This window comes from Microcebus murinus, chromosome 1, assembly GCF_040939455.1.
Source record: "Microcebus murinus isolate Inina chromosome 1, M.murinus_Inina_mat1.0, whole genome shotgun sequence".
In the NCBI taxonomy this organism is placed as follows: Eukaryota; Metazoa; Chordata; class Mammalia; order Primates; family Cheirogaleidae; genus Microcebus; species Microcebus murinus.
The window spans coordinates 73,585,629-73,602,155 of NC_134104.1; the positions used below are offsets into that span (position 1 = coordinate 73,585,629).

The 16,527-nt window shown below is 36.9% G+C and overlaps 1 protein-coding gene across 4 annotated transcripts in view; it reads right to left on the minus strand.

Annotated features, from left to right (window-relative positions):
* The window catches only part of IL1RAP (interleukin 1 receptor accessory protein), a 140,586-nt gene that overhangs the window by 100,278 nt on the left and 23,781 nt on the right, over positions 1-16,527 (minus strand). For 3 of the 4 annotated variants that reach the window (XR_012919277.1, XM_012745175.3, XM_012745177.3), the window contains exon 2: positions 230-347. The exons of the other annotated variant lie outside the window; for it this stretch is intronic. Coding sequence is in view for 2 of the 3 variants with exons in the window: in XM_012745175.3 (XP_012600629.2) it covers positions 230-270 (41 nt within the window). In the remaining variant the exon portion in view is untranslated. The remainder of the gene's footprint in view (positions 1-229; positions 348-16,527) is intronic. 4 annotated transcript variants of the gene reach the window in all.

Consider the following 16,527-nt stretch of genomic DNA (forward strand, 5'->3'; position numbering starts at 1 on the left):
ATTACTTTTGAAGACATTGACAGGGAGGGCCAGGAACAGGCTTCTAGGGTCTGGTGATGTTCTATTTCTTAGTTAGGGAAGCAGTCCCCACCCTTTTTGACACCAGGCACTGGTTTCATGGAAGACAATGTTTCCATGGACCGAGGGTAGGGGAGCACAGGCGGTGATACAAGCAATGGGGAGCAGCTGTAAATACAGATGAAGTTTCACTCCCTTGCCCACCACTCACCTCCTGCTGTGCAGCACTCCACCACCATTACTAAGTTTCATGGAAGACCATTTTTCCACAGGACAAGGATGGGGGTGAGGGAGTGGCAGAGCTCTGTGGCCTGATGTCAGTCCACGGCCTGGGAGTTGGGGACCACAGAGTTAGGTGATAGTTACATGACAATGCATATGTAAAAAAAATTAAAAAGTCATACACTTAATATTTATGTACTTTACATTTAAGAAGTTATGCTTCTGTAAAAAATGTGTACAAATTTTTGTTTGAAGTTAAACAGTATTTTAAAAAGCAGGAAAAGGTTATAGAAAGGTACAGGTACAGGACCACTATATACACACACATATATCCTTTAAACCAACAAAGTAGATTAAATCCAACACAGAATGTTACAGGGAGTCATCTCAGGAAACTTCAAGGCTGGAAGGAAGAACATTTATGTTGAGGGGCATCTAAAATTCCTTCTAATTCCCTCAACAAATATTTGTCAACTTCAGACACAGTCTGGAGGAGGAGGAAGGACAGAAACTGTCGATGTCCACAGAGAGCTTGCAGTTCTGAAGCATATAAAAACCCAGTTTTTAATTCAATGAAAAAACATTAGACAAACGCCAAAGTGGTGCACTCTATGAAATAACTGGCCTGTAAACTTCAAAGGTATCGAAGTAATAAATCAATGAAAAATGGAAAAGTTGCTCCAGGTTGAAGGAAGCAAAAGCAGGACAACTAAATGCAATGCCTGATTTTGAAATGGATCTTTTGGCTATAAAGACTTCTTTAGGATTGTGGATCAGGGGAAAAAAAATGTTCTTTCTACTGTACTTTTAATTTTTCTGTAAGTTTGAGATTATATAAGTTTCTCTTCTCATCCAAAAAAAAAAAAAAACCCACAGTTTAAAGAACAGTACTGTAGCAAGGGTGTTTTAAAACATGTGAGAGTATACAGCAGGGAGCAAGTCACTTGGCTTGTGTGTGATGCCATTTGAAGTTCAAGTAGGGAATTAGGTGAAATGAGAACCACCACAGACACAAAACAGTCATATCACCTTGTGGACTAAGATCCAGTCTCGTCTAAGCTAGGAAATTAATTACTTTTCCCAGCATAGAAAACTTCTTAGCCATCTGAGGTTTTCTCCCCTTAAATTTCATGTAATGACATTGCCACTAATAACTGCTCTAATTCAAACGAATGGTCTGAAGACCATGATCCTGTCTCTGAGACTCTCAAGAGAAAGGCACCTTCTACAAATTGTTAGAAAGGCCAGGAGTAACAAAGCTGTGGCTGAGTTTTCATATATTTCCCTATAAAAACTACACTCAGGCTTCTAGGTTGACACATCAAATTTCATTCAAATGCAGGTATATTTATTGAGTCTTTATTTCTATATACTTTGTGTGCAATATATAGAAGTAAACAGCAAACACACTGTTCTTTTAATCAGGGATTTCATAGTTAGGGAATAAAATCAGACATATATATATATATATATATAAAATTAAATAAATTTTTAAAAGTAGAGAAACAGCAAGAAAGCAAATGGCCAAGTACAATGCAATCCCATCAAAATGCGTGATGAAAATTCTCGCATTCTATAGCAAGCATTCTGCAGAAGGACCATGTAGCCATAAGATGAATTTGAAAAGTAACATACTACATATGTCTTGGAGATTCACAATACACATTGTTATTTTAAAAGCTCAGAGTAATCTGCCAAGAAATATTGTGGCCAACTTGGTTTAACACAACCAATAACCAAAATTCTTTAACTGTGAACCCCTCTTTATGCAACATACCTATTAAGGCCCCATTGGAAATACTTATATACATAGCAAAAGCTCTAGCTGAGGAAAAGGACAGCCCACGCCATAATTCCCAGATCAATCCTCAATCCATAAGATGCAGCTGTTTTTGAAAACTCCAATTGAGACTAAACTGGCTATCACTGAAAGGAAATTAATCTTAACTTTCCTACAACCTCATTCAAGACTCACCTCCCTTCTGCAGCCTCTCCAGATCTCTCTTATCTTGCCTCTGCCTAGAAATAAACTAACCCTCCTCTAAAAGATCTAGGCAGGTATCTGTACCTATCTTAGAGCCCTGAGAAATTTCTGCCCTAATCTGTTCTGCTTTGGTTTTTGCCTTTTCACTCTCCTTTTTAGAGTGGAACTCTAGGTTCATGTCCACAATATGTTGTGGATAATATGTTGTGTAATATTCTATTACACAATAAAAACATATAAATATTGGGCAACTTCTGGGTAGCAGACAGAACATTTCCCTAGGATACAGTCAACCTCTGTTCTAGTTTATTGTAGGTCACTTTTTAACTATGTGGCCTTAAATAATTTACTTCACCCCTCTGGACCATGGTATCCTGATCAATAAAATAGGGATAAAGAATATTTACATCATAGGAGGCTAAAAGCATCATATTAGGTAATATTTATGAAAGAGCTTCATCAATTGTGAAGTGTGGTGCAAATATGAGGTGTTGATACTTGCATTTTACACTGGGATTCACAACCACGCTGCATTCTCTAGTAAGGCTAAAGGATATAGTCTCCTCAAAGGCTTGTTCTAAACAGATGTCGCTGTGTGTGCCTATGAAATGAACCTGTCTTCAGACATTAGACTTGAATGGATCTAAGCCATCCTTGGTCTCACAATGCAGTCAATTGTTCTTTCACAGGGCACTTCCTTGCATCATCCGCCGATTCTGTCAAAAAGAAGACCAGCTTGCTCAGGTTCATCCAGCAGACTAGAGCCTCAGCTCCCCTCATGTTCAGGGGCCCGGAGGCCTTAAGCAGGTCTCCCAGACTCAACCAGACCCTGCAGCACCCCGGAGCTCCTCGTTCTCCATTACACAGAGAAACAGGCGGGATGCATCCTGGTTCCTAGTCCTGACTCTGGCATTAACTAGCTGTGTGACTTGGGCCTTCCACTTTACTGTCCTTATGCCTCAGTTTCCACAACTAATTTTATTAAGACGAGTTCAAGTCAAGAGTTAAGTTAGAACTTTCACAGAAGACTTACAGTATACCAGGCCAACACTGTGCCAACTCCGAAAAGCACAGAGGGTTCAGTTCAGCCTCTACCTTCACGTATTCTCAGTCTACTGAAGAAAACAGCTGATTAAGATCCTCCCCATCCCCATCCCCAATCTTGTCCCTGAAACACAACGATAACATTCCAAATTTTCCTGGGAACTCAAATAAGCCAAAAACAAAAAGTAAGCCTTAAAGAAAATATCATGTCTCTGTATCTAAAGTGTTAAAGAAAATCCCCTTATGAACTAACACTGAGGAGGTCTGTGTGAGCCTGTGTCCCTGTTGAGAAAATTCTATGGCTTCTTTCACTAATTTTTGGGCACCAGGATCATCCTGACAGATGGCAATGTGCGCCCACCAGTCCCGGAGTCTGGGCTGTGACCTCAGTCCACCAGATCACACTAGATTGAGAAAAGGGGCGGGGGACTCTGTCCACAGTTCTTTTCTGAAACATTGACATTTGGTGACTGTTTTACAAATAAAGTAAGACTATGCAATTCCCCTTTCATCAGTATGAGAATGAGCTGGCATTTTATAGTGCTATTATCTACTGATCCATAAACCACTAAAGACTCAAGTAACCCCAATTTCAACAAGTACGCCTTATCTTCACCATACAGCTACTTACAGAAAAAGAACACTAGCTTCCCTCACAGAGAGGTGCTCAAGCAGTGCTTAATATGAAGTTTTAAACTATTTGACAAGCAGATTGAGCGGGAGGGCAGAACATATATTAAGAAAATAGTAACAGAGAACAAGGGAGACATTTTGTAGCTGCAAAATAAGCTTTTCAGGGATATTTTTTCCAATGCAAAGCTAATTAATAGTAACTGAATACCTATGATGTGCAGCCTCTTGCTAAATACTGCCGGTGACACAGATATTAGCATGCCCTAGGCATCCAGGAACTCACAACCTAGTAGGGATCTCCAGCTTGAATACGGTCAATAATAATCTCATAGGTGGAAAGTCTATTTCTTTGGTTAAACATTTCAATTCCTCACTCTGCCACATAGTACTTATGGAATACTGGGCAAGTTACTTAAGCTCTTTGTGCCCTACTTTCCCCAACTGCAAAATGGGAAGAATAATAATTTCTACTTTATATGATTGTTGAGGGTATCATTCAGAGTTAATATACATAAAATGACTGAAAGTGTATTTGTTCTCATTATTTCTTTAACTTTATAAAGCAGATTAGCTGTGTTTGCTCATGCCATTATTAAGTATACAAATCAGTCCAGGCAACATGCTGACATGTTGTGAGGAAGGAATTACTTGCATTTTAATGGAGTGGAGGAGAGTGGGAGTTGTGGGAAGAGAGAAGGGGTTTAGGCAAAGGAGTAAAGAGGTGGGAAGACTCCTTGGAGCTGGTATTAAAGCTGGACTCTGAAGACAGGATTCGGAAATGCAGCCATGAATTTAAGGCAGATTTAAGGCATTGAATAAAGGCAAATAAAAGCATCTAAGGCAAAATTAAAACAAAATATTAATAAAACAAACCATATTTTTTTACCACTGATCAAAGAACAGAAAGGAAAATTTTTAAAAAAATGTGAAACAGATGAATATTATTTTGCAAGTATGAAGTCTCTAAAACCATGGACTAGGAACAGAGATTAGGAATAGGAACTTTATTCTGTATAACATTTCAAGGATATATCCATCCTTGGAACTGCTAATCATATCAATACACAGTCATCATATTCTGTGTTAGGTAGCAGTAGCAGTGATTATAGGAGTTGATAGGACATTATCCAAGCAATGGCACCATAAAAATTATGTTCCATTATTGACTACACAGAGAATGGAAGCCAGTCCCATTAGCACAGAAAAATATTTTTAAAACATTGTCATTCACCAAGTTTTTCCCACACATATTTATAATACATTTAAATCTCATAACCTCGTAGGGATTCATACATATATATATTCCCAAGCAGAGATTTCACACATACATACATTTGATCTCACAACCTAGTAAGGGTCTCTAGATCCTCAAGACTGTCAACAGGTTGGCTTTTAATACCAATCCCATTTTACAGCATCATAGTTATTTCCCCAAAGTTTCACAGATACTACATGGGGAAGCCAGTGTTCAAACTCAAATACCCTGGCACCAAATCTTATGCCCTTTCTGCAGAGCTCCCTCTCTGCTTTTGCTGTCATTACTTTACAAGTTTGTGTTAGAGACAATGAGCTGTGGAAACACTCATTTCTACCGGAGTTTGAATATCTATCTTCTGCTTTGCAAACAACCTCAGTATTTGTCGTGTCCTAAAGAAAATCCCAGGTTGCTTCATGCCATTGATCTGTAGCTGTCTCCAACAAAAGGACCTGAAGGCCTGCCATGGCCCTGGGAATTTTAAATAAGAAGTCAATGAGAGATGCTGGTAAGTGGTTCTGTAATTGTCTAGGGGTGGATAAAACCTTGCTGGAATAATAATCATATCAATATGCTGGCTACATGAATGATCCTGCAGTGAATTACAACATGGCACTTCAACTCCAGAGCCTGGGGTGGCATATCTGCATAATTAATCTCACTCTGAAATAACCCCTTAGGGTCAGCAACAGCGGCATGCTACAGCCGAAATTAATGTCTTATTATTTCAGTCCCCTTTGGTGTTTATTCAGATTTAGGAAAATAAAATCAGATGTAGCAGCTCTGTTGACACAGGCAGGGTTTTAAAGGATCGCCAGGCTATATATATATAAAAAAAATCATGACATAAATCCTGATAGGTAAACAGAGGATGAATTTAATACATAGTTCTAATAAATACAACCACTTAATTCAAGTCTCAATATTTTTGAATTTCATTCTTACATTAAATTGGACCCTCCAAAGGCTACATATTGATCCATATTGTCAAGCTTGGGCTTTTACAGAATGATTTTGAGAAGCTAGGTTTTGGTATTTCATTCTCATTTTAGAGGAACATTAGGTTAATACTATTAGGTGAAACAGGTTCAAAAGTTATCTTTTTCTACTTCTTAAGGACTTCTTAGGGCCTTTTAGAATGCTAATGTACGCTGTGAAACTAAATTACTTAGGAATAATTTACAGTGCTTCTCAAACCTAATTGACTTTAGTAATTCTTGTTTAGTAATATCTCCAAGCATCAGGATTCTTGGCACAGTTCAGAAATGCTGAGTGAAGTTCTTTCAGAAAAAAAGGGAGTTTTGACTGTGTAAAGCATCCTAGCAATAGACCAAGCTTTGAGGAATTCCTGTAAATTCTCTCATGGGGTATATTATTCCTAGTTGGGGTGATTTCACAGTAAGGGTCATGAATTCTTAATTGGGAAAAAAGTGGAAAATTCAAATCAATTTTCTAATTTGCTAAACCATTTCTGTGGCAAGTTGATGTAGGAACAATGGCATAATGACTAGCTGAAATGAGATGTAAGGCATGCTGGTGGGTTTAAGTATGATAATGCTATGCTCCACCAGTGTAGCTAATTGGAGTTGATTATAATTTCACTTCTTCTAGCATTTTGGATACTTAAAGGCTGTTGCTATATCAGAACATAAGACACCATAGAAAAAGAGTCAGAAAACAGAGGGGAGCCTTAATTCTTCCAATTATAAAAGGAGTCAGTACTTATGAGAAGACCCAGCAAATAACCCTTTCACCTATGTGACCTTAATAGATGCTAGAAAAATAAAAAGGCATTATTATTTTTAATTGTTTGTCTTTTTCTGAGAAAAAAGGAAAAAAATGCATGTGTTCATTAGGCTGACCTAAAAATCAATTGTTTGTGCAGGAAAATATTCTTTTCATTTTTTGATACATGCAAAACAGACTGAAATCCTGTTCTCTAAATCCTAGAGAAAAGATGTTTTAGCACACCACAAGCAAGACAGCTAAAAAGCCTCAGGTAAGTTTTGAGTGCCATGGGAACATCTGTAAAGGCTGACTGATGACAAGGGCCAAAGCAATTTTCCTACACGTTATATCCTAATGCCACTTCCCTGATGTCCTTCATACGACATTCTGGATCCTCCAGGATCTGGCAGCAAACTCCTCTTTCCAACCCTTATCAGCACCACTCCTCATATAAACCGGACTCCTGCCACAGGTACAAATACAGATAGTGCTATAAATCACCCCTGTGTCTTCCTTCCTCTTTAATCGTTCCTGCCTGGAATGTCCTTCATTCCCCTCTCCACATGCACAAATACCACCCATCCTTCAAGACCTATTTTCAAAACCAGTTCCTTCATGAAACCTCCCTGCTTCCCTGGGTCAGATGTAATTTCTCCCTTCTCCCTACAACTTTCACTATGCTTCTCTTACCGTTCCAGTAATGTAATTTATTACCATGTACTACAATTAAGTGTGTATGTCTTCTCTCTTGAGACCCTTGCAGACAGGGTCTACCTCTGATTCATTTGTTTTCTCCCAGGACCTAGGATGAAGCCTGGCACACAGAAAATGGTCTGGACTACTGATTGAATGATTGTCGTCTTCTAAATAGAGCAATTCTACAGGCTTTTTTCTCAGTCCAGGAAAATACTATTAATATAACTCTTTCATTTGCTTTCCACACTTTTGGTCTCTCAACATTCATTTCTTTCTCTGGATCATGTTGAGAAAGGTATTTTCTCACTAAAATATGTTAGACAGTTTACAGTCAACAAAATAGGCTGGAACTGTCACCTGCCTTTGTCAATGCAAGCCTTGGTTGCTTTATAGTACATACATTTGCATTTATCCTGTGCATGGGCTGAATAAGAGAGTTGCTCAGTGAGCTCCTGGACAAGTGTCCATATAGGGGACTCCTGGAATTAGACCCTGAATATTGTTTAATTTGGATTCACAGTTTGGATTCAATATTATTCCAGCACATTTTTTGTCCAGGGTGAAATCCCCTGAGCATGCTAACGCTGGATGGAAAAAGACAATTCCCTTCATCCTAACGGTGATCCATTGGGTAACTCTGTTTCTAACAGCCATTTCTAACCCCCTGGAAGCTTTGAGGAAGCAGTTTGATTTAGAAAGTAATAGCTTATGGTAGAATATAGCAGAAATTCCTTGAGCCCCTTCAGATCACTCCCCAAAATTTGAACTCTGGTGTTTTCAAACCTGAAGTGTAATTTGGGTAAGGAGAGAAAGGTATGGTAAGGAATCAGAGGAAAGCCAAGAGTGGGGAGGTTATAAACCAAGCTAGTGTACATATGCAGAGGAGACAGCTCTAGGAAAATAAACTTTGAAAACAATTTCTATTCATTCATTCAACAAATATTTTTCATATTCCTACTATATGCTAGATACCTTACTCTACTGAAATAATTCATGCTTTGACAGCATATAGAGTGCTTCTTTTCATGTCTCATTTTATTTGATATCCACACAACTTATTCAGAAAGGAACATAACTTTTCTGTTTTACAGATGATGAAATTAGGTATAAAAAGGTGAAGTGCCTTAACAAGACATCACAGCAATCAAAGAGCAGAGCTTGATTTTAAATAAGGTTTTCCAAGTGCAGTAGATTGCCCTGGTTCTTTCATATCATTCTCCACAATGCCCATGGCAGACTAGAAAATGAAACACATGAAGGAAGTGTTCAGTATTTAGTTTGCTGTGTCCAAAAGATCAAGTAAGAAACATAAAGATTCACTGAAGCAAAGGTCATGGGAAGTGCCAAATCTACATTAGTAAAATCTTTGAATTATATGCAAAAATATTTCACTAAAAAGCGCTTTTTTTTAAATTACTTTGAAAGTAATGGGGTGGCACAAATGAGATGTTTCTGGGGGAGCTGTACAGACTTCGATTATTTGTAATTAGTGTAGCATCATTTGTATAAATGGAAGCACTACAATCAAAGGATTTAAAGTTGTTTTTCTCAGTTTCCCAAGAAAACATTTTTGTCTTTAAAATCCTGAGCAAACACAACTCTTTATGCATCATTCATAGGCAAAATATTGAAATTTCATGAGGAGTTTTAAATAAGTAGGTTAAAATACTAATGATGGTGGTTGCCAGGGGCTGGGAGGGGGACAAAATGAAGAATTCGTTTTAAAGGGTACAGTCTCACTTAAGAAAGATGAAAAATTCTGGAGATGGATGGTGGTGACAGTTGCATAACAATGTGAATATATTATGCTTAATGCCATAAAACAAGAGACTTAAAAATGGTTGAAATGGTAAAATTTTAGGTATATTTCATTACAATAAAAATACAAATTAAAGAAATGTTAATGAATTTTCAAATCAGATACCATCATGGGAGAGTATAATTTGCAACACAAGGCCAAAGACAAACATCAGTTGAATCTCTGATTAATCTCAAAATTCAAAAAAAGATAAGACTTTAATTCTAAACTACTTAGTTAAATATACTGAAATATGACCTACCTTCTGTAAAAAACAGATCCAAATTAAAAACAAGAGACATAATTCTTCTTGTTGAAAATAAGGGAAGAGATTCCCCACCCCCCTTGTTGTTTTCAGAGCATTTACTTTAGAAAACTTGTAAAGTACTTTCTCCACTCTTTGAAATATATATAAATCCTTTTGAAGACTAAACAGGTCTTTTGTTAGCTCTGTGACCTAGCAATGCCTTTTTCAAAGATCTTGGGGCCATCTTTTAAAAAGCTAAACATCAAGGGAAATAGTGCTCCTATCTCCCAGTGTCTGTAGGAGATTTGTAGCCTAACTTCGGTGGGCGCCTTGCTCTAGGTTACAAATCTACCCCCTGTCATAAAGATATAAAAAGTTTGTTTTTCCTCTGCATAAAATCAATTAAGTAACACAGATGGTCACCCCAATTACCATGGAAAGTTAGGATGAACTATGTGTGACAAATGGTGCTGTTGAGCTTACTTGAGGACAAGTTATTGTTTATCTTGAAAATATGTATGTAATGGGCTGCTTGGCTTTATAAAAGAGTGATGTTTCTTTCTGTCTTTCCAATATATTATTGCATTGACTATGATGCACATCACATTCTGGTTTAATGTTTATTCAATAATAAAAATAAAAGCCTTTTATCGGATGTGTAACATGCCAATATTTTCTCTGATAAAGGGCTGATAACTAGAATCTATATAGAACTCAGGAAAATCAGCAAGAAAAAAAATCAAACAACCCTATCAAAAAGTAGACAAAGGACATGAACAGAAACTTTTCAAAAGAAGATAGACTAATGGCCAATAAACATATGAAAAAATGTTCAACATCTCTAATCATCAGGGAAATGCAAATCAAAACCACAATGAGATATCACTTAACTCCAGTAAGAATGGCTTCTATCAAAAAGTCCCAAAACATTAAATGTTGGTGTTGATGTGGAGAGATAGGAACACTCATACACCCCTGATGGGATGGCAAACTAATACAACCTCTGTGGAAAGTTAATATGGAGACACGTCAATGAGCTACAAGTAGAAGAACTACCATTTGATACAGCAATCCCATTACTTGGGCATCTACCCAAAAGAACAGAAGGCATTTTATAAAAAGATATCTGCACTAGAATGTTTACAGCAACACAATTCACAATTGCAAAGATGTAGAAACAACCCAAGTGCCCATATCAATACATGAGTGGATTAATAAAATGTGGTACCATGGAGTTCTATCCAGCCACAAAAAACAATGCTGATATAGCACCTCTTACATTATCCTGGATAGAGCTGGAAACCATTCTACTAAATGAAGTATCACAAGAATGTAAAAATAAGCACCACATACACTCACTATCAAATTGGTTTTAACTGATCAACACTTAAGTGCACACATGGCCATGACATTCATTGGGTGTCAGGTAGATGGGAAGGAGAAGGAGGGAATGGGTATATTCACATCTAATAGGTGCAGTACACACCATCTGGGAGACGGACATGCTTGAAGCTCTGACTCATATGGGGCAAGGGCAATATATGTAACCTAAACATTTGTACCCCTGTAATATGCTGAAAAAAATTAAAAAATAAAAAATAATAAAAATAAAAGCATTTTCTTTCCTAGTTTTGTGGAGCGAATTTCTTGGTTGGGAGAAGATTCTTATTGTTAATCTTATTTCTGCAATATCTCCTAAACCTATAACCTCTATAATTTTCACTAAAATAGATTTTTGGGAACAAAACATACAACACAGTCACACACAAGAAAGATTAATACCTGTTTTATTATAAACAAGCAGGAAAACCAGAAAAGAGAGCCAAATGAACTTCTGCACAAAAAGAAAAAACAAATTTTAAAATAATATGAGTATTGGTATCTCTGAAAACAAATAAATGGTTAATTGTACATCCAGGACAGGAAGAAATTACACTACAGACAAATTCATGAGAAGGGTTTGCAAAATGACTGTCAAAAAGGGAATCCTGTGTCATTGAGGCTTTTAGCTCTAGAACAGACATCAGACGTTAATAAACATTTGTCCACCAAAGACAAAAATGGAAGCACAGAAAGGAAGAAAAAGCAATAAGAGAACTTAGAAGGAAAAGAGAGAGAGAAAGAGAGAGAATATGACTATGAATGTGAATAACAGTAATCAGAATTCATCTAAACTAGTCCCTCAATGCTAATTCCTGCCATTTCTATATATCCAAGACCTCCTTGATCTCTCTAAATAAAAACTCTATGACTTTATGTTACGTATTTGGTTATGTGTGCACGTCTTATCGCTTCCATTTCAATGAGAACACCTTGAAGGTTTGAAGGCAAAACAAGTTTCATTTCGTTTCTTCTATAATTCATTTTTGTATCCATTGAACCTGGAGAGCACAGACCTAGAAAATATCTTCTAAAATTATTAGTCAATAAACATAGAAAGGAGTATTCAAACAATTTCATAGTTTTTTGTTTTTTTTTGAGACAGAGTCTCACTCTGTTGCCCAGGCTAGAGTGAGTGCCATGGCGTCAGCCTAGCTCACAGCAACCTCAAACTCCTGGGCTCAAGCGATCCTATTGCCTCAGCCTCCTGAGTAGCTGGGACTACAGGCATGCGCCACCATGCCCGGCTAATTGTTTCTATATATATTAGTTGGCCAATTAATTTCTTTCTATTTATAGTAGAGACGGGGTCTCGCTCTTGCTCAGGCTGGTTTCGAACTGCTGACCTCCAGCAATCCACCCGCCTCGGCCTCCCAGAGTGCTAGGATTACAGGAGTGAGCCAGCTCACAATTTCATAATCTTAGAATCTAAAAAGAAAATGGTTGTAAGAGGTGTCATATATTCAAGATTTGTTTTTAATTACAGATAAAAATGGCAGGTCTCTACTAGGTTTGTTCTTAAATAAGCCAAACAGTAATATGTTTGGTTATTTTTTACATTTAAATTTAATTTTATTTATATCATTTATATTTATTTAATTATTTTATTTATACTTGTTTTATTTTTATTTTGCTATATTATTTATTTTATTTATATTATTTATGTCTTTAATTATCATCATTATTTTATTTTATGTATTTATGCTTATTGTAATTTTACTAATTACACTCAGCATTTTTGTGAAGGATCAGGGACATCATCAGAGTCAGACAGTACAAATGTTTTGAGTATTAGAATGCAAGTGGAATAACCAAGAAAAGTACAAAAGAAATACGTAGAGACTAGAAGAGAAGAGAGAAGTAACAGACAATAAGAAAAACAGCAAACATGAAAAGTGAGGAAGATGGAGACCTTGGGAGAAAGAAGCTGAAGATAATCTGTTATCAGAGAAAGAAAAAGCCTTTTTGAAAAAATAAAGCTTTTCACTTGTCACATTTTACAAAAGCAAATATAATCAACTAAAACAATGTTATTTTCCTAAGATCAGATGCACCAAAATCTGATTTTGGACCTTACTCTGACTTCTTGATAAGGTTTCCAATTCTTGACACAAATACACAATTATGACAATTATACAAATATAATCCTATTTATAAAATACTAATGCAAATTATTTCCCTGTGCTTTAAATATAAACACTTGGACAGCGAATTCACCTGAGTTTCTGAATGCTCTAATCACCCACATCATTGTGGCTTTTCTCAAAGAAGTGAGAGGAAGAAACTGAGATTTGATAAGTCCATTTGTACCAGGGTCTAGAAAACCCAACCACAGCAGTGATGGGAATGAGACAATTTGAAAGATAATCTAGCTGACAAAAATCATGAAAATATTATAACTTGTATTCATATATTTCCCTGCTGGGACTTAGAAAACTCAAAATGAAAACCTCAGAAGTAGCCACAAAAGCAAAAGTTTTTCTTTGACCTTTTCCTGCCCTCCTGTCTCTCAGTCCCAGTCTCCCCTGAAGCTAGCCAGAGAAACTAGAATCTCTCTTCCCCAAGGTGGGTTATAGAAACTAGAATCCCTTTTCTCCAAAGCCAGCCATAAAACCTAAAAATATTATTCTAACTTTCCTTCCACGTTTCTGTGTAAAAACTGGCCATAATGAAATGATCTAACTTACTTTGTTTGGCTGTAGTTCTTAAGACCCCCATTCTAGAAGAGGGTCCTGCTCCACACCCAGAAGGAAGGAATATATGCTCAGAGAGGCCAGGAAGAATCTAGACAGCCATAACCTCCTGGGTTTCCCCACTCAAGTCTATTGGCATTAGATCATAACCTTTTTGTCCAATCATATTTCTACATGGCTGTCCTCGCTTTGTTGAAACTAAGCATAAAAATGGACAATTTCCCCTGTATCTTTAGGTCTTCATTCTGAAGGCTTTTGTGTACACATTAAAAAAATCTGTATGTCTTTTCTCCAATTAATCTGCCTTTTTATGAGTTGATTTTTCAGTGAACCTAATTAGAGGGCACAGGGGAAATTTTCCTTGGCCCCCACACCTCATGCACCCCCCTCACTGAAAGCGCAAGGTTTCATTAAACAGCACACCGTTAAGGTGTGCCAAGCCCTCCATCCTGCCTTGCAGATGAAAGCTGAAGATAACAGCCCCTGATGGCAAGACGGGGTCTAGCAGTATCCTCTGACACAAAAGATACCAAGTGAAAGGAAAAGTTGGATATCTGTTCTAAGACAATACTTCTCAAATAGTAAAATGCATAAAGATGACCTGGAGACATAGGTAAAATGGAGATCCACGTTCAGAAAGTTTAGGACAAGAATCAAGATTCTGCATTTCTAGTTCATCCCCAGAGACTGCTGTGGTTGCTATTCCACAGATCACACATTAAGAAGCAACAGTCTAAGTGATAAAGTGTAAACAAAGAGCTGTGGAAATGTTGATAGATTTAGAAAAGTTTCATAGAGAAGATCCTACAGCTAAACATGGAGAGGAGCAGAGGTAACAGGTGTGTTTGTGCCTGTGTGGGTTGGCGGGAACCAGAAATAGCACACAGAGAGAGCTGGGACTGAAGAGGAAAGGAGGGAAGAAAAGAAGAGAAAGAATTACAAAAAGAGAAAATAACTGAGGAAAGTTCTTAAAGCAAAAAAAGAACAGGAGATATTTAGAGGAAAATATGAAATCTAGTAAGACTAGAGTATTACCTACAGAGGAACAGAAAAGGAATTATAGGAAATAGGCCTAAAATGATATGCCAAGGAGAAATCACACACATCTTAGGTGGATTTGACCATATTTCCATAATTATGGGGGGGTTGGTATCTGATCTGCAATAAAATGAGCAAATTCTAATCAGGAGTCCTCAAACTACGGCCCACAGGCCACATGCGGCCTGCTGAGGACATTTATCCCGCTCACCGGGTGTTTTTGCCCTGGCTGTCTGTCCTGCTTAGCAGCGACAGGTCCTGCGCCCACAGTGCACATGTGTGGAATGTGTGCCACACTTTCCAACGGCCCTCCAATAGTCTGAGGGACAGTGAACTGGACCCCTGTTTAAAAAGTTTGAGGACCCCTGTGTGTAGTATAAAGGCCCTGGAATTTAGATCTGGTCCAAAGTTATTCATATTCTACATTTTGATATTTATTACCAAATTCTCACTATTATTCTCTAACATAGTTGCCTCTCTGAAAATCATAGCTCATCCTTAAACAAAAAACCTTTCTTCAAATGAGACTATGTAATACCACAACAAAATATGGTCTGTCCCTAGCTCAGCACCCTAACATCAAGCAGCAGCTCAGTAAAATAAAAAATCACTGGTATTTATTGTCTAAAGATGATTGTTTCCAGAAATGTTTCATAATGTAATATTCTGGAAAAAGGAAATCAAACGAGGCTCTAAAAATGCATAGGTTTTTGCACAGCTGCCTACATGCAAAGGCTTAGATCCAAGTCAATGCAAGGTAGGAGAGAACAGAGAGGACTCACAGAATGCCTAGGAAACTCAAGCAAGTTGCCAAACCCTAACGGGCAAGTTCACTGCCTCCTCATCGACATTATTAATAATAAAACAAAAGAAGAGAAAAGTTACCTAAAGTAAAGTTATCTAACAAATTCTCTATCAGTACATGTTTCTGTTTCTATCTAAATCAGCAAAATCTTTAAATATGGCATTATGGATCTTTGGAATAGGCTATCGGTCTCACTTAGCAAGAGGTTCCAGGTAAATTCCTTAAATAAATAAAAGTCTAAAAATTCTAAAATACATAAAATCACCCACCGCTACATAAATGGATATATATGTGATAAGGCAAGTATTACATAATGTTAAGAGTAGAATCTAGCTGGTAGTTATATAAGTGTCTACTATAACACATTTTCAACTTTGCTGTATGTTTTTAAATTTTCATAATAATGTTAGGAGAAAATTGTCTATGATCCCATTATCCCCTCTTTTAAAAATTATTTTAGGTAGGAAGTGAAACCATGACATCCCCTTCTCCTCTCTTTTCAGCATTCATCCAATCTCACTCCTAACATAAGCACATGTAACTACTATTTTTTTCATATTTAACTTTTTAATTTTTCTTTTTACAAAAATTGAATCGTGTGTATCTACAAGTTGCTTTTTTAAATTTTGCAATATATCTTTCACATTTTCCCAGATTATTTCATATAATTATACTTCATTCCTTTTTAAATGTTTAAATTTTTAATTATTATGGGTATATATTAGTTGTATATAATTATTGTCCAGCTATATCAAAGTATATTTTAACCATGTCCCTATTGATGACATTTCTATTATTTTTAAAAATATGTCCTTTTCATAACACACTTAGGCTATGGTCATTTTCTTTATAATTAATTGAAAATCAGTAGGGTCCCTAGCATCTACTCAGATGATCACAGTAAAAATCTGAAATGAGTCTATTGGCCAAGGAGCTTAACATTGAAAAGCAAAGTAAGACCCACAGAATCAGAGGCATATAGTCAT